Source organism: Macaca fascicularis, chromosome 11, assembly GCF_037993035.2.
Source record: "Macaca fascicularis isolate 582-1 chromosome 11, T2T-MFA8v1.1".
Taxonomy (NCBI): Eukaryota; Metazoa; Chordata; class Mammalia; order Primates; family Cercopithecidae; genus Macaca; species Macaca fascicularis.
This window is the reverse complement of record NC_088385.1, coordinates 87422685-87442094: the sequence shown is the minus strand read 5'-3', so window position 1 is coordinate 87442094 and position 19410 is coordinate 87422685. Positions and strand designations below refer to the sequence as shown.

At 33.0% G+C, this 19410-nt stretch overlaps 1 protein-coding gene across 2 annotated transcripts in view; it reads right to left on the bottom strand.

The window, feature by feature from the left end:
- Positions 1 to 19410, bottom strand: part of PTPRQ (protein tyrosine phosphatase receptor type Q) — a 266655-nt gene that overhangs the window by 14393 nt on the left and 232852 nt on the right. For both annotated transcript variants that reach the window (XM_015431259.4, XM_015431261.4), the window contains 3 exons: positions 13287 to 13368; positions 10115 to 10205; positions 7512 to 7588 (listed from right to left, as the gene is read on the bottom strand). In XM_015431259.4, the coding sequence (XP_015286745.3) occupies positions 7512 to 7588; positions 10115 to 10205; positions 13287 to 13368 (250 nt within the window). The remainder of the gene's footprint in view (positions 1 to 7511; positions 7589 to 10114; positions 10206 to 13286; positions 13369 to 19410) is intronic.

Genomic DNA, 19410 nt, shown 5'->3' with positions numbered 1-19410 from the left:
GTGAATAGTGCTGCAGCAGTTATTGCATAAGCATAGATATCTCTTTGACATACTGATTTTCTTTCCTTTGGACATATACCCAGTAGTGGGACTGCTGGGTCATAATGATGGTTGTATTTTAGTTTTCGGAGGAAAACTAAATAGTGCATAATAGTATATAGTAATTCCACTTTCTCTGCATTCTTGCTGGCATTTGTTATTTTTTGACTTTTTGATAATAACCATTCTACATGGGGAGAGATGGGATTTCATTGTGGTTTTGATTTGTATTTCCTTGATGATTAGTGATGTTGAGCATTCTTTCCTGTGCCTGTTGGCCATTTGTATGTCTTCTTTTGAGAGATGTCCATTCAGCTCATTTGCCATTTTTAAATTGGATTTTTTTCTGCTATTGAGTTGAGTTCCTGGTATATTTTGGATATGAATCACTTGTTGATGAATAGTTTGTAAATATTTTCTCCCATTTTGCAGATTGTCTTTTCATTCTGTTGATTGTTTCCTTTGCTGTGCATATGATTTTTAGTTTGATATAATCCCATTTTTCTATTTTTGCTTTCACTGCCTGTGCTTTTGAGGTTTTAGTATGAACAGATTTACAGGGAAAATAAAAAACTCACATTGGACACAGTACGTTTGAAATCACTATTAGATATTCAAGTAGGAATGCCACGAAGGCAATTAGATATATGACTTTAGAATTCAGGAAAAGTCCACATTAGAGACATAAATTTGAAAGTAGTCAGCTCATATCTCTTACTTAAATTCGTGAAAATTGGATGACATCACTGTGATGGTTAATACTGAGTATCAACTTGATTGGATTGAAGAACACAAAGTACTGTGTCTGGGTGTGTCTGTGAGTGTATTGCCAAGGGAGATTAACATTTGAGTCAGTGGACTGGGAAATGCTGGGTGCTTCCTGCCCTAGAACATCAGACTCCATGTACTTCAGCTTTTGGACTCTGGGACTTGCACCAGTAATTTGCCATGGCCCTCTGGCCACAGACTGAAGGCTGCACTATCAGCTTCCCTACTTTTGAGATTTTGGAACTTGGAATGGTTTCCTTGCTCCTCAGCTTGCAGACGGCCTATTTTGGGACTTCACCTTGTGATTGTTGAGTCAACATTCCTTAATAAATGACCCTTCATATATACATCTATCCTATTAGTTCTGTCCCTCTAGAGAACCCTGACTCTTACAATCACCAAGAAAATGAGTTTGGAAGGAGACAGTGAATTCAAGTATTGAGCTCTAAATTATTTCGTTTGCAGGTCTAGAAGATGAGATAGAACCGATGAGACTAAGATGAATGAGTCAGAGCTGCTGAAAGGTCAAATAAATTGCAGACTGAGACTTGAAGCTAGTTTTCTGAGTAGTTAATTGTTGACCTTGAAAATAGCTGGTTCGGTGTTGTGCTTGCTTAGTATCCAAGTCTTATTTGAGGGTGCTGAAGAGATAAGAGAAGGGAATTGAAGATAGTAAGTGTTGACAATTCTTCAAGGGGTTATAATGTAAATAAAACACAGAACAATAGAGAAGTAGGGAAAGACCTGTAATATCAAGATATTTTTATGATGTAAGAAATTACAATAGATTTGTTTAGCTGCTAAAAGAGAAAAATTGATGATGCAGAAGAGAAAATTCCTCCACCCATGTTCTTGAGAGGCAAAGGGAGAGGTCATGTAGTGTCCAAGTGAAAGGGCTGGCTGTTATCAGGGTCTAGGACAGTTCATATGCAGCCACAGGAGAAAGAGTATATGGACACAGATGCAGACAGGTAGAGGACCTTGTGGATGTTCTCTTTTAATTGCTTTTGTTTTATCATTGAAATATAAACAAGGCCATCAGATGTAGGTGAAAGTGAGGAACATAGTGTTAGAGGCCAGAGGAGAAAGAAGAAGGAGAAAGAATCTCCCAGAAGAAAGAGAGGTTGAATAGATTAGGAGGCTGTGTTTTTGAGGTTAGTGGCCATGAGTTTAAAGTGAGCTATTTTGGCGTGATCATGAATTTTTCTGCAATACACATCCAGTAACACAGAGAAGAATCCATGGAGGGTTTTATTTAACAAAGTTTGGGGATTTATCAAAAGATTGAGACTATAAGAGATAAATTTGAGAGTTGAGAATATATACAATACAGGAAAGGAAACAAATAGGCATGCAATTCAAGATGAGCAAGAAAAAAAATGAAGTCTTGATTGGGTTAGGAAAAATGGAAAATTTGATAGAATCAAAGGGCTGTAGGTCAGAGCAGTGTTGAAGAATTGTCAGAGTCCAGTGATCTGGAAAGAATGATTTGGACAGATAGTGAGATAACAACAATCAAGATTGTGGAGAGGCTACAATTCTTGGTGGTGAAAAGGTCTAGGCTGTGAACATGGCAGAAAGTGATGAGGTCACGTGGAAGGCAAGTCACTGCAAGAGAAGAGGTCCAGAAAGTGATGGGCAGGGCTATGGGTCAATCTTTTATATGAATTTTGACATCATCAATAATTATGACAGAAGTAGTGATGAGAGAAGAGCAGTGGTACTGGAGTGAAATCTTCAAGAAATGAGAGACAGTGACTTAGGGGATGGTAATTAACTTCCAAAAAGAGCAATAGTGTGTCCTATGCTTGACAGCATGAATTCAAGCTGGTAATTTTAGGGCAGAGGGATACAGAATGATATGGAGGTGGCACTGAGGACTGAGGCAACTTGACCCTTCTCTGTGCTGAGTACATATGGGAGGGAATGCAGACCCACTAGTGAGCAAGGCCAGAGAGCCAGTACCTGTAAGGGAGGAGTAGGTTCCACACAGAGTAATATAAATAATATATCACATATTATATACTAAATATTATACTGTATAATATTATATATATACACATATATAAATAATTGGGATTATTCCTATACAATCTTGTTACCACTTGTTTATAAAATTAACATTATATGATCTCAGTTTTCCAGGATTTGAAATATTATTTTATATTTCTTTTTAATACATATGTCTATGTATCATCTGTTATTTAAGTATATCTTTATATGGTCACATTTCCCCCTTGATTTTCATGTAAAGAAGCTAAGACACATTTAAGCTCTCTTCCTGTAAAGGCCAATTTATTTCAGAAAATGGTAAAGCACCAGGTAAAATGTTTACCCAAAGGTGTTTTGGAGATATTTCCTTTGTATCTTATGAAAATGAAGAAAGTATGTCAATTCTGTTTACTATTTTTGCTTCTACCTTTGAATATGTGTGTGCAAACTTTTGACTTTTCTGAGAGGAAACTTCTTGCCTGGACTTTTGCCCTTTAATTGGAATATAGAGTTTGCTGGTTTTTAAAGCACTATGATACATGGAACGAAGTGTAAATTTCATTCCACATGTCAACTTTCATTATGACCTTTACCCATGGATGGTACTTTTCATTGCAGTCCTTAAATTAGCACAGAGATTTTCCTCTGGATTATCAGCCAGGAAAATGTAGAATCTACTACCACGAAACATCAACAACAATAAAAATAACATGCATTTTTAAGTGCTTCCAATATGTGATTCAGTGAATAATTGAAATATGATTTAGTAGCAATGAATAAAGGAGGGTTGACTATTATTCCTGCTTTATCAGTGTAGAAACTTCACTCAAAATTTCAGGTCATTTAGCTACAAAAATGCAGAGGAGGAATTTGAACTCAGGTCCATTTGAACTCTGAAGCATATGTATTTACCCACCTAAATATAATCCTCCTTTTTATAAACTCAACAATTATTAAGTGCCTACCACATCTCAGGTATTGGAGAACTACATGCTAAAAAAGTAATTTAAATGCTGCTTCCAAATCAGTATTTTTATGCTTTATTCTAATCTCATACAGCAGTTTTTTCAATTTTAGCCAGTGAATTTGTATATGCAGATATAATTAGTTTTAGAATAGCATATGAGATGGAGAAGGTCAAACCAATCCTTTTTTTCTTCCTTTGAGATTTAACTATTGTGAATGTTGGATGGCAAACCTAAATGATGATCTGCATACTTTCTCAATAATTCTAACATTAAGTTTAGTGAAGATAAGGTATTTCATTAAATTTGGATAGAAGAAGGCAGTTAAGTATGAATAATGAAAACAACGTATTGGCCTAGAGACTAGAACACTCGTTTTGACTTTAGTCCTTTCTAATAGTGTACCCTGTAGAGCAGACTGCTTAAATTAGCTAATCTTCAGTTTCCTAATTATAAATTAGAGATAATAATTATTTTCTTGCACACCTCAGGGAGTCATTTTGAAGACTATTTGTAAAATAAGGAATGTGAAATTGCTTTGAAAATTTTGAAGTGTAAATGTAGATTTTTTAGGTTAAAGTTTATCCATATTATACAGGAGATAATGACATCTTAGTGCTTATCAAGGTTCTTGAACAGGTTTTCTTTATTTACCCATATAAGCTCTGGGGGAAAAAAATGTAAAATGTGCAGTTTATATTTACTCCAGCAAACACCCTCAATTACTTTATTATGCTAAAGAAAATGTGTTGGGCATTGATGGTGATATATTTGTATATGCCTATATGTATATGTGTGTATGTGTACAGATATGTGTACACATATACACATATATGTATATGTTTATATAGAAATGTATATGTGTGGGCATATACAAATATATCACCATATTCTATATTGTTTGATAATTATTCCAAAATTATAATATATTGGGTCCTATTGCTAAAGGAGTGAATAGTGGGAGAATTTATATACATGCATATACATATCTAGACACATACATATAAAATGTATATATGTTTATATGTTATAAACATATACAAATATATACATATAAAATATAACTGTATATACATATATACAAATATATTTATGTATACACATTTCAGTTTTTCAGGGACACAATATCCTTCAGGATTAAAATACTCTATCAACATAGGAACAAATCTGATGTTTCTAATGTTACTGCAACCATTTGCATGATAGCCTTTAATCTCTAGTTGTGTTGAAAGTTGTCATTAAGTTAAAGTAATTGCACACATCTCAAGTTGACAGGAGAGATAATTTTGAGGAGCCTTCCTCAAAATTAATTATAAGCCTCCCTCTTATACCTAAAATCATAATATTTTCACTTTTGACCCTCTTGAAAACATTTCTAAACTCATTTGTACAGTTGGTGGCAGATTATGGTGCTGCAATATCACTTCTTCCTACCTCTTTCACAGTCTATCCTTCATCAAAATCTTCCAGCCTTTCCAAGTCCTAACTCTGGGAGCACCATTCTCAAGAATGGCCAAGGGCAGAAGAAAACACACACTGGCATGTTAACCTAGTTATAAACCCTGGGCTAGAGTGTCCCAGTCTTAACACACATCCCTCAGCCCATATGCTGGTCCTCCTCTGTCTCTTCCCCAGACTTCAGTTTTTCCTGTTTCTATCTGAACACTAGTTATTTTGCTTTCTTTCCTACCTCCCTCTATAGTTCTCTTTCCTTTACCATAGATTCCAAAGAAATTGAGACTGAGAACCCATTCATAGATGGCCTCTGTCTTTTGCTCCTAGGAAAAGTGTTCATGAACTTTCAGTTGGAAGTGCTGTTGAATAAATTTTGGGAGTAGGGGGAAATTGAGATACCAGACATTGTTTCTGAGGTGACGACTGTATGAATATGTAGGTGGAAAGTGAGGGCCACTACAATGTCATCGCTACATCTATTCCCATCTGTTCTTGACATCCCAAGCAAAGGAGATTTCTCTGAGTGCTACAGTACACTTCCAGCCCCAGTATGGAAATCTGCCTTTTTGTAAAGTGCCTTCCATATAAGCCTGCTTATCATGCAGCTCAGCAATGATTATGCATATCATTACATTGGGTCATAGTGACTTTGTTGTAAGATTTATTATATTACAACATCACTTGATTACAGCAGAATATATATCTTCAGCCTTCCTAGTTTATTGCTAATACAACGTTACCATTTGCTCATAGCTGTATGCTGACAACCTATCATATTTAAAGGGGACACTGGGGATTTGTGAAAATTACTTTGCTTACATAATCTGTATGGTTCAGCTACACCTACTAAAATTGTCTGGTTTCATTCTTAATCATATTCACATCCTGTACTGGCATCCCTTATGGAACATTAGGCAATATGAGCTGTTGATTTGTATCTACTTGTTGGTGAATAAAAAATGATACATAGCTATAGGTCACTGATACAACCAGTTGTCCTTGCCCTGCTTGATGGCATTTGATTATTAGAGTAGTGATTACATTTAAATATCTAAACGCATATATGCATCATTTTGTAAATCCAAGTAAAACTTTTAACATGCTGTAGAGTTTAGATTACAATGGAAATTGTAAGCATAAGATTTCACCAAAATGTTTATATTTTGAATTACATTTTTAAGGGAATCAATCATTTGATACATGAATAAAATGTTACCATAATAGTAAATTTATGTCATTCTTTAAATACAGATTTAAAGTTCTAACATAAAAAATAGAATGAAATATAAAGAATACCTTAGCTCCTCCAAACTTTCCTTCACTTTTCTGGTTAAAAAGTCTTAAAGTCTTAAATTCTCCCCTTATTCACTCCTTTGACAATAGGACCCAATATATGATTGTAATTTTAGATTAATTATCAATCAAAATCAGATTTAGTACTAATTCGTTTTTTCCCTCCTTGACAAAGGCTTGGAGGGAATGGGACACAGCACAAGTATGTTTAATGTTGGAGAAAGGGTGGAACGTCATGTAACAAGAGCCCTAATAGAGCTGAAGGAAATAGCGGGCATGGGTGAGAAGACCTATGGATAAGAAAAAGCCTATGGAGAGTGTGGGCAGCAGAGGAAATCTTCATGTATTTGTAGATTCACCATAATGGAGATGGTTAAGCTTGCTATGCACTAGAATTTAAGTCAGTGGGTAAGAATGTAAAGGTACATAACTTGGTTAAAAAAATCCAACAACTGTAAAACAGAGTTGTTCAGAGATAGAATCATCTGCCTTAGAAAGAAGTGGATGAATCAATGCCAGGAGAGACTGACGGGAATTTTTTAGAGTTCCAAGGTGAATGGTCAAATTAAGGGCATTTCCTTCTTTAAGATTCCATGAATGTGCAAACCAAGTGGAGGTCTTGAGTGCATATAAGGTTTCAATGTACCTATGATGGTGATGGCATTGTCACCCACTTGAAGGACTGTAGATCTAGAAGGGAAGAGCTGCAGAACAGATTTTCATATTATATAGACATAACTGTCCATTTAATAATTTTTAATTCACAGAGACTGGCAAACTTCATTGTGTATGGAGAATACATTAACAAAGCATATGAATTAGTGGAAAGACCAGGGATGTGTAGCCTGAAGTTGAACATCTGCCATGTACTGGTGAAATATTTTTTGATAATTTAGTATCTCTATTAGGCATATCCATATCCCCATCTATTGGAAAGATAACACAATGTCAGTAATTATGTTTTATACAATTATAAAACATATAAAAATAGTAACTTACAGAAATATAGCTGGCATTAATATAATCCGAACCTGGAACACTAGCGTCAGCTATCAGCTTTACTCTGTTGTTATTATCTAGAAGAAAATATAAGGAATAAATGCTAATTGGCTTTTTAAATTGTTACTACTTTTTTTTATTATAAAAGTAACACAAAGGAGTTCATAATATAACATTCCAATTTCACAGATGGCGGCAAATTTAAAAAGGTTATTTATTCTCCCATACTTCTACCACCCAGAGACAATGACTATTAATATGTCCTTGTATATATTTCTAGAATTTTCTATACATATTCTTTGTATTCTAATTTTCTTTAGCTACAAATGGATATACAATCTGTTCTGCAAATCATTTTTTTAATTTACCTGTGTCTTTCCATATCAGCATAAACAAAGATATGTAGTTCATTATTTTAAAAAGCTATACAGTATTTCACTGTTTGAATATAACATAGTTATTTAACCCTTTATTATTATTTAAATGATCCACAATTATAAAATGCTGAATAGACATAACTGAAATTTTTGTGTATATGTAGGAAGTAAACTTGTAGAATATATTACCAGCAGTAAAATTTTTAGATTATATATATGCATTCCAAATTTTGAAAAACATTTCTAAATTGTTCTCTAACAAATCATACTCTGAACCAAAGTGTTTGAAAAATTTTGTTTCCTCTTTAACTATCACAAGGTATTATTAAACATCTTATGTTCTTTTGACAAATACAAATTGATGTCTCATAATATTTATTTTGATTTCCTTAAATACAAGTGAAACTGAATTTCTTTGCTTATGTTTATTAACCATTTTCATGCCTTTTCTATTAACTGCCTTTCACATTTTCTCATTTTTATTTTAAAAAAGTATGCTAAAACAGAAGGCTACATAGAGCCTTTTGTCATATGAATTAAAATTTTCTTCTTAGTTTGTCACTTGTCCTTGACTTTGTCTATCAATTTTACCATACAAAAATTTATATTATTATTCAATCAAATTTCTTATTATTTTTCTCTATGACTTCAGGATTTTGTACCCTTTGTCAAAGTTGTTTGTCATTACAAATTATTATTACTTTTACAAATGATAGCTTTTTCTGAAAATTTCATGGATTTTTCTCATTTTAAGCATTTCAATCTTTGACCCATTCTGACTTTTTTTTTTTTTTTTTTTTTTTTTAGGAATGAGGTATAGATATATCTTTTTTTTTTTTTTTTTTTTTTTTTTGAGACGGAGTCTCACTCTGTCGCCCAGGCTGGAGTGCAGTGGCCGGATCTCAGCTCACTGCAAGCTCCGCCTCCCGGGTTCACGCCATTCTCCTGCCTCAGCCTCCCCAGTAGCTGGGACTACAGGCGCCCGCCACCTCGCCCGGCTAGTTTTTTGTACTTTTTAGTAGAGACGGGGTTTCACCGTGTTAGCCAGGATGGTCTCGATCTCCCGACCTCGTGATCCGCCCGTCTCGGCCTCCCAAAGTGCTGGGATTACAGGCTTGAGCCACCGCGCCCGGCCTAGATATATCTTTTATTGTTTATCTGTTGTTGTTGGAACAGCAAATAGTATCAATTTTTTAACATTTCATCTTTTCTCCCTAATTCGGAACACCACTTTGTTTTCTAGGTAGTTAGGTCTATTTCTAGACCATTCATTCTTTTCCATTAATTTATCTGCCTATTCTTTCTTTCAAATTTCTAATTACTACTTTTTAGAATATTTTAAGAGCTAGTAAAATTAGATACCCTGTACTCGTTACTTTTCTTCAAAGAAAAATGTCAGAAATTATTTTTCCTGAGAAAGTTTACCAACTTGATATTATAATTGAAACATTCAGTAATAATTTTAACTAAACATGGAAATGACACGAAATATCCACTGCTTAATTGTTTTGACGGGTTGTCTGTTTGTTTTCAAGGAGGCAAAATGGGTAAGCAGGATTGGGTCTGAATTCCAGATGATCCGCCTCCCATACATATGGCCTTGGGTAAATTGCTTAGCTTCTCTGCTCCTCGGTTACCTCAGCTATAAGGTGTCATTATAACACAGATTTTGTATAACCCTCTTGAAGAAAATAACACTGCTTCTTTTCTTATTGATTGAAAAATGAACCTGTATTTACCATGGTGAAGCACAATTCGGCCTCATTTGTAAAACGAATTCATGTAAGTGCACATTTACTCTGATCTTCAATGAATATTTTACAACGCATTTTTTAATGTTCCATAGGAAAACACTGCTATGCTCATAAGGGAAACTAATGCACAAAGCTAAGTGAGAATATTGCCTTTGCATTTGATGCTAGGTCTGTCGGAAGATGTTAAACAGGTTCATTACTTGGGTTAAATTACAAAGCTAAGAAATTATTAGGTCTACAGTTTCTTGCACCTGCATAAGTGAACTTGTGTGAACAAACGGAAAACCATGTATACTAACTTTAGTTAAATATGAACAAAGCAAAAGAAATATAATTTGATAGTCACTGCCAATAAAATACATTATTATAATTCAGTCAATATAAAATAAAATAAGGAAACAACAAAAAAAGTTAAGATGGTAGGCATTTAAAAATACTTCCTAGCTAAACCAAAACCAACAAATGCACATACATGGTTTTATGTTTGGGAAGCGGTTTTTTGCTCTATTCCAAGGCAGATCAGCATCAGTTGAAGAAAGATCCTGAAGAAATTTTGGTAATTCCTGTAAAATAAAGTTATTGCAAAGTTTACATTTATCAGAGATAAACAAGAAATTTCACTTATTAAAAGACAGTTATTTGTTCTAAACTTTTTTTTAATTTGTAAATTAAAATCACTTATCATAACTGTGGAAATGAGATCAAGTCAACAGTAATGAGTTTCCCTAGGCTTTCACCAAAAATATCCTGAATAAAGTTGCTCAGTTGGGCTATTGCTCTTTCTGAGATAATTTCTTTGCACATTGGGAAGCCTTAAGATGTGGCAACCATGTTAGTGACCATTTTACATATGTTACTAATGGTTTCATCGGGTACACACCATTGTTTAATATTTTAATGTCTACTTAGTAGGAAGAGGGATTTCAATGATTTATTTTTTGTTTTTTCTCCTCAGGCAGTGTGATTTCATGCCTATTAATTGGTACAACATTGGTCAGTTTGAGAAGATGCCAGAGGTCAATTTCTGCTCTCAGTAAGCATTGTTAAATCAATAATGGAATGCAAAGGTGCGATTAAGAATTATCAGATGTAGATGAAGGGTCAAGAAGATCTATTATTGACATTTGATGAAAATTTATGATATTATTTACCTACCTTGCTCTTGGCAAAGCAAGCATCATTAAAAAGTCTGGTGTAAGAAAATATGTTCATTATTTTGTTGAGCTGAAAATTTACATGTATGAAATTTATAGTTTTCCATTTTAGAAATCTCAACTTACCAAATTCCATAAAAAGCACTAAACATATGTGTGTTAACAATTTTTCAACATCAGTATAAATTATTTCTTTTAATTAGATAAGTTTCCCTTTCTTATTTTTTCCCAAAATTAAAATCTGGACAGTTGTTTACATATGGGTATGTATTAAGGGACAGGAATGGCGTAAGATCTGAATTCTGATATGTTGGCACCAAAGGCTTACAAAAACTTTTTAACCCAGTAAGGAGTCCTAGAACAGCTTCCTCATGTCAAAGTTTTGGAAATACATAAAGAAGGGAGAAAAAAGGTGAGTTTAAATGGACTGAAAGAGCACTTATATTTTATAATTATTTCACAGAAAAGTTTCCATTTCTAGACTTAAGCAGCTCTGGCTTTGGTAAGCAATGCACAAACACCAGGTTGATTGTTTGGATGGTAATGTTACACTGGGCAGTCTTATCCTTACCAGGGTGCACAAGGCCACAATTCTCCCTATTTAGCTCTATCTCTTTTCATTGGTACCCGAGATGAGTTCGACTGTTTTTGCATTCCTATCCTTTTCCTCTCTCTGGAACACCTTTTTTCCTTTACCTTCTCATTAGACTTCTGCTCATCCTAAAGTTCATCTTTAAAGTCACCTTTTTAATGAAATCTTTTCTGGTTGATATACACACAGATTTGATCCTCAATCTTTATACATATCTCCATCATGATACAGTAAATTTGTAATTTTTATACATCTGCAGTTCTTACCATAATATGAGCTTCTTTATGGTAGAATTTATCATCATAATAGCTAATACTTGTGCCAGCTACTGTTCTTAGTATTACTTATATTCAATCATTTTATATTCATAATTTAATAAAGTAGATATTATCATTTTACAAATGAAGATATTGAGGCACAGAGAGTTTAAGAAATTTGCCCAAAGTCACTTAGCTGGTAAGTGCTGATTTAATATATATCAATGTGCCAAATACAATGTCTATCACATAGTAGGAACTTATAAATATTTAAGATGTCAGTGAATATGTCCAGAGTTAAAAAGTTTATCAAATATATGCACCAAAATGTATTTATTAAAACATAATAATTTAATAATTTGCTTTAGAAATTCTTAACAAAGCACTAGACAAGACACAATTTTTAAAAAGTTCTTAAAACTATGGTCTTCAAAACAGTTAAATTAGAAACTTTCTCATATAATATACATGAAAATGTCATTGCTAATAAAACTTTTTATCTACTTGGTCATGCATAATGTAATTATATTCGCTCTTATTCCAGTGAAATTACACTTTTGCTCCTGAAAAATTGAGAATTCTTGCTGTCTAAAGCCTAGGAAGAATTTTATGGCACCATTGATTTTGTTAAGTCCAGACCAATATTTCTTAAGAAGCATAACCAAAAGGCTGCAGGAAATACCATTAATCTTTTCTCATTTTTGTTATTATTCCCTAAGTGACTGAAATATTGTAATTCTGAATTATTTAATCTAATTGTTTTAGTCTTTGTTTCAGAAGTTCACACACTGGGAATTTCATGGAAAAAAATAAAATAGAAGTAATGTTTTTGGTGCATTTAGAAATCTGTCTTTCTTAATAACAAAATAATCACCTAAGTTAGAAAAGATGCTTATAAGTCTTAAAGTAGCTTGCAGATTTGATATCTACCTTATGTTTTTAAATAATTTCAATTTTATAGATATACAAAATGTTAAAAACAATGAAACTATTCCCAACTTTTAAGTAGATTTAAAGTGACAAATTCTTAATTTTAAACATTTTCATTATATGATATGGCACTTATTCCATGGTAACTTTAAAAAGACCCCTGTAAAACGTGGACATTGTTTATATGGTTTCTAAAAAATTTTTAGGCAGTTCTAGAAATAATTTTCTTATAGTTTCTGGAAGCATCAAGTTCTGGTCTCACATTCATCTATATCACTAATGTAATCCAAGTAGGTAAACGTAAAATGAAATAATTTAGTGTCTAAATGTAAAATAATTACTTAAATATAAAACTACATGTATAGTATGACCTAAACCTTGAACACACACACAAAACCTAATGAATGTATCATTCTATATTTGCATCTACATCTGGATGAAAGGGCAGAGAAGAGACAAGGTCATGCTGCCAATACAGGGGAGGTCTGAAGAAGAGCACCTTTTCCTGACACAGTAGGTGAATAATTCTGATCAGGTTGCACCAGAGGCTGCCCAGTGTAACATTACTATCAAAACAATCAGCCTGGTAATTGGGTATTGATTATCAAGGCCAGAGTCCTTCATGGCCTTGCATGCTTAAAATGGACATGAAATGTGACACATGAAACGACTGGAGGTCTTGCAATGTTGTGACAACTGCTAGTAACATACCGAAAATTCTTCTTGAAACTTTAGGTTGTTGTTTGTGCAAAGCTCTTCAACATGTTGCAGGAAGGATTTCTTGCTTATTGGCCTCCAAGTAAAGAAGGGTATAGAATAGGGTCATGTTAGATTATATTTGTTCACGTTAGCATTGGCACTGGCTTCACTGTTAACAAGTAAAAGAACAATGGACATCCCCAAAACCACAAACAACACAGCTTTTTAAAGTCACTCTGTTATATTTATAAAATTAACTTTTCCTCTTTAAGCTCACTTTCTTTGTATTCATGGTACAAAATTCCTTCAATTTTTTAGTGACATTCAATAAAGGATTTAGCATTTTAATGAAGAACGTTTTTCAAGTAAATGTAAGAGCATAAAGTTATCATTGAATCCTAAAGCACATAATACCTCTTTGTCAGACAGAAAACATTTTATACATTACAAGGTTTTAGAAGATATAAAATATTGCAATGACCTCATTCTCATAATGACATGGTTTTCAAACCCCAAGGAGTTTAAATATCCCCGTGTTACTTCCCAAGCTAAAATACAGACATGCAGGCTTCACCCCAGAGAGAGAGAAAGCATTTCTCCAGTTACCATGCAATTAGTCATGCTTTTATGATTTATATCCAGCTTGGAGGTTTTTCCAACAAACATACAAAAAGTGAATCACACAGTAAGGTTCTACTGAGTCAGTGCATCCAACTTTGATATTCAAAAAGAAGAAAAAAATATTTAACAAACTTACTTGATGGATTTTCTATAACTAAGTAACCTGCAATAGAGATTGTGTTAAATGCACTGTGAGTCAGAGTGGACAGCTAATTCTGAAAGAAGTGTAGATTAAAGTCAGAAAATTATAATAAATCAATAATATAAAATGTGCTATGCTTTTAACTAATATGTGATCATTATTTTAAATTTTATTTCTTTTTTGAAATTATATCATTTGGACTCAAACATGTCAAATAATTTACCTTCTTTCTCAAGCTAAAAAGTTGTTATTGTTATTATAAATGTCATTATAAATGCCTGAAAATGTTAGGCATTTAGGATACTACATTAAAAATAGATCATTTTTTAAAATATTGCATGGTATTTAGTGGTCTAAAAGAGTTAATGTGGATTTTAAAAATATTTCCTTTATATATAGAAAGTGCTGAACCCGACAGAATGAATCCATAAAACATGACATCACATTGGCTAAGTATTGTTTCATGAGTGAGTTTGGATAAATACACAGCAACAACAAATTATAATTATTTCCATTATTTTAGACCTATCTTTTGTGACAGATCATTGGCCAAATTATTTAAACTCTGTAAAAAGAGAAATAATTTTAACGGCTAAATAGGCTATACACACACAAACTTAGAGAGGGGTGTATCATTAATAACACTTATGTCATGCACAACAAATTAGCACTGCAAAAAACACAAAAGGCACAAAATATAATGAAATGAACTAAGGAACATATGAATATTTCAAAGTTTTAAATTTAGAATAATATTAGGGATTTTACTATATTCTTTAACTGAAAAATATTTGTAAGAAGGTATTTTTTTTGAAGTAAAGGATGAATAAAAGAAAAAAATTGGTTTGAAAAACATAGCATCATAAATATGAAAATGGTCAAAAAGAAGTGTGTCCAATGAAGAAAACATGAGTAAAAAGGAAGTATATTTCATTACAATACAGGAATTGTTGAAAAATATGGGGGTGCTGGAGCAGGTATTACAAAGTGGAATGTTAGAATTCTCAGTTAATGATGGGTGCCCCCAAGCAGAAAGAGATATTGTATCTTCCAGCTTCTCAGAGTAAACATAAAGTGGTAGACTATTCCATTACCAAACAGGGCATCTAAGTGACAGAGTAGCAGTAACTAAGCAAAGAGTCTTGGTGGATAAGCTTAAGAGTGCCCCACAATACCCTAGAGTGATTTAAAGAAAGCAAGAAAGAATTCCTGACTCTACATGGATATGGAGCTGGCTGAAAGGGCTACCAAATGACAAGAATCTTTGATTTGGGGAAGGGAAAGTGGAATGTCTGAATATTGGAGGCCCTGGAAATGTCTCTGACACAGTAACAGATGCAGTGGGGACTGAAGCAACAATCAATCTTTGTTGAAAATAATTACCCCTCAGCAAAGACCAGCAAGAAAGAAAGATAAACTACAGGCTACATCCACACATACTACCTAGCTTCCTTAAGATAACTTATCCAATGCTTCTATGCTACCTTGTTCTTCAGAAATAGGAAAGAATAGAGGGTTGTGTTGGGCAAATTCTGATCAACTGAACTTAAGATATATATGACCGAGATGCTTTGATTACCAAGGTCTATTTCCCTGCTACCACATGGACATAGAAACTCTTGAGCTTTGTGGAGATAACTTTCACAATAACAGCAAATATTATTCCATTGTGATTGGTAAAATTTAAGCACACTGTATCTGATTTAGTGACAGGCTAGTGGTCCACCTATATAAGGATAGTGAGACTGCCATCCTATCGCAGAGAGATTCATTTTTCCTAGAGGATTATTTGAGCCGGTACTGCAAAAGTATTTTTACTGGGATAACTGGAATTTAAAGTAGATGTTAGTTTCTGGGAAAACATCAATAAACCATTTGAAGAATCGGTATACATTTGTGAAATCCCTAAGAGACATTAAATGTGAATAATCACATTAAAGAACAAGTGAGCAAGAAATAGCTAAAGCAAAATATTATTCATATTATTGCTCTTCTTTCTTTAATCATGTCTATTCTTCATTTCAGAAGTTATGATTAATTGAATAAATATACATTTTTTGTTTTAAGTCCATGTCTTTTCAGTGAAAAACTCTACCAAAAGTTGCTGTTTCACTATTCTTAATTCATTTTGCATTTAAAATCTCTCCCTAAAGATTCTTTTTTTTTTTTTTTGTCAGAAATACATCATTGTAAATTTAGTAAGTGCTATGAAACTCAGATTTTTAAAAGTTCGTACAGATGCCATTGGTGCCTAACTAATATCACCTGGGCACTCAACATTCCCATGCAAGGAGATAGTTTCCCACTACAAGGACCTGCCATTCTCCCCTGAGTGTTTCCTGCATACAGGCTAGAAGCATCGGAGAGTAAATGTCCCAAGAAACATCCATCAACCAATGACTAACCAGAGTTGGGGGATAAATACCCAGCTCCCTCACCCCTCAAGGGGGATAATAATGATGTGCGTTTCATGATGTCCACCTAAAGATATTTTAAACCATAATGGGCTATATTGGATTTGGGTGGATATTTGTGAATTCTTGCCTTTTATAAAATATGATGCCTTTATTGGTTTCAAATACCTGCTCGAACAATTACCAGTTATGTTATCATGTGCAATACTTAATTTTTCTGTGCCTCAGTTTCCTAGTTTGGGAAACATATGTAAATTAAGTTCATATATTTAAAGGTCTTTGGCTTCAGTAAGCAATACATAATTACTGGTTACTATCATTAGTATGATAACTATTATTCTTAGTTTATTTTGTATATCTCATGCTGCTCCTATCCACGCTGCTGTATAATTGATACTGATATAAGGAAGGGATTTTTTCCATTATTTCCAAAAGAATATTCTCTTAATTGTACTCAAAGATGGATAGACTATATTGTGCTAAAATATAGTTGTCACAAATATCTAGATTTCAAATCCAAGTCTGGATTTCTAGCTCTCAATTCAAGATCCCAAACAAATCTCTAATACAATGACCATAATAATTCAGTTTTCATGTAATCATGTAAAACATTTCTAACCATGCTCACATTTCTGACATTATTCCTTGTAACTCCTCTTCATGCATCCTTTTTGCACTCCAGATATTCTCTATATATCCCTCCCTCTCAATTTTATGCCATTCCAGGCATTCTTCCTACAATGGAATTTTTACTTATTCTTTAATACATGATTCAAATGTTAAATACCCTATCGATCTTACTCTGTTTTACTAAGAAGAAAATAATTTCATTTCCCTGTAAAATCGAATTTCCAAGGACAAATCATCTTCTATGTTGTATTTTGGCTATTTAAGTCCCTGCATTAAGGATACAAGCATTTGGGTTCATATATACTTCAGGGCTGGGGCAGGATTACAACTTGGCTTACTAGATGTCTCCCATAACATTATTCATAGTAAACATTAAATAAATCATATCAAATATAAAATTGTGGATGAATTCAGATTAAGATACACAGAAAGCAAAATATGAATATTCTGGTTTTATTGTGAGAGAATATCTGAATTGAATACATTTCCCACTAAATTATTAAGAAACTAAGACTTCTCAAGAGGTCCTAACTCAAAGTTTTAAATATGTATAATCAATAGATTTATCAACAAAAAGCATATGAGTCTAAGCAAAAGCCATATTAGATAACCTAACATTATAAATTAACAGGTGCACTTTGTTAGGAAGTTAGATAAATGAACAATAAAATTGCTCTTGCCTACTCAAGTGATAAATAAATAGGCACAGACTTTAAGAGAAAGAGAGGTGGAATCTGTTTTGGCTTTATTTTCTTTTGTATCATTCTTTTTTATCTAAATCCAATCACTTTTTAGAATCTGTTCTTCGCATTTATGTTTATGTAAGATAAGAAATAAAGTTTCTAGTAGTCCAGTTTTTATGTAATTTTCTAGTCTGTACTTACGTCACAATCATTTGTGAGTTGAAATCTTCAAATACCTATCAGGAATGCTCAAATTGAGAAGACACTTTGAGATCAACTACCTGACTATTTTAAGTAAAGTTAGATATTTCCTTCCTCATTGTTGTCTATAGTATACTTATCATTGCTTTGGTTCTTAGCTTCATGTTGTACAGGTGTATTTATCGCTCAGGTATTGGCTACATTCTAAATTGTATTTTTCTGTGAGGTTTTAAACTTTAATGTTTATATAAAAATATTAACTTGAATAATTTATAGAGAGAATTAGAAAAGAAAATGGGACATACTATAAGGAAAATGCAGTAACTTATCACTGATGAGGGATAATTAAATTCCTAATAGGTAAAACTGTTTGCTTAAATAAGCACTAAAAACTCACAGAAATTGATGTGCATGAAAATCAACAATGCTATTTCAGGAGTGCTAGTTTTGAATGAAGTGATCCAAGGAGATACTCAAACATACTCAAATAGAAAACTTTATATTAACATTTTAAAAACTTAAAAAATTTGTTAAATGGAAAGTATTTTTAGACTGGTAGGATATTCTCATTCGACTATATTCAGTTCATTACTGGATAAATCAATTTGGGAACAGTCCAGATTTCAATAAGATAACTGACTAATTTCCAATAGAAAGGGCTAAACACTTTTTATTACATGAATCTTAACTGTCTTAAATTCTATATCTTTTGGTTGAAAAGGGTCTTATTTCACGTCTGGACTCATTTCTTTAAAGCCTATCAAAAACTTAAATTCCACTCAGATTACTCTTGATGGATCTAGAAGGGAAGCATTTATTTATGTTGGCAGTGGTGATTGAAGACCATATTGTCACAGAGACTCAGCTTTCCCTCAAGGTCAATTAGTTGAAATCTATAGGGAATTAAAATATAGTCCTAATAGAGAGCCACAGATGATAGCCTATAGTTGAGCAGCTTCAACCAGCATTATCAGTGGTATGGGACAAAGTGAGAAACTTTTTTTCTACTTAACCAGTGATGTTAAGTTAAAAATAAAAGAATCTCAAATTTGTCAATTGATGTAAAAATATGCATTTGTATCACATAGCATGTACTTGCTACTTAGATTAAATTTGTGAAGAATCTATTTGTCCAGTAAAATATTAATATTTCCAAGTGTTGTATGATACTGAGTGTGAGTTTTCAGTTTGTATATTTCATCAAGTCACTAATAACACATAAATTACATCTACTTCTACAGTATTCTATTGCTTATCCAAAGCATCTACTTTAATGCTTTTAGAGGTGCCTCAATTTTTGTTATTTCCTATTATTCTTCTTTATTCTGGGTTTGAAAATAATGCTCTTTCACGTCCTTCTTCATTCTTTTACCAAATCATTGATGTTTCTGTGGTGCTCAATATAAATTTAAAATATCCTAACCCATGGCTGGTCCTATATAGTT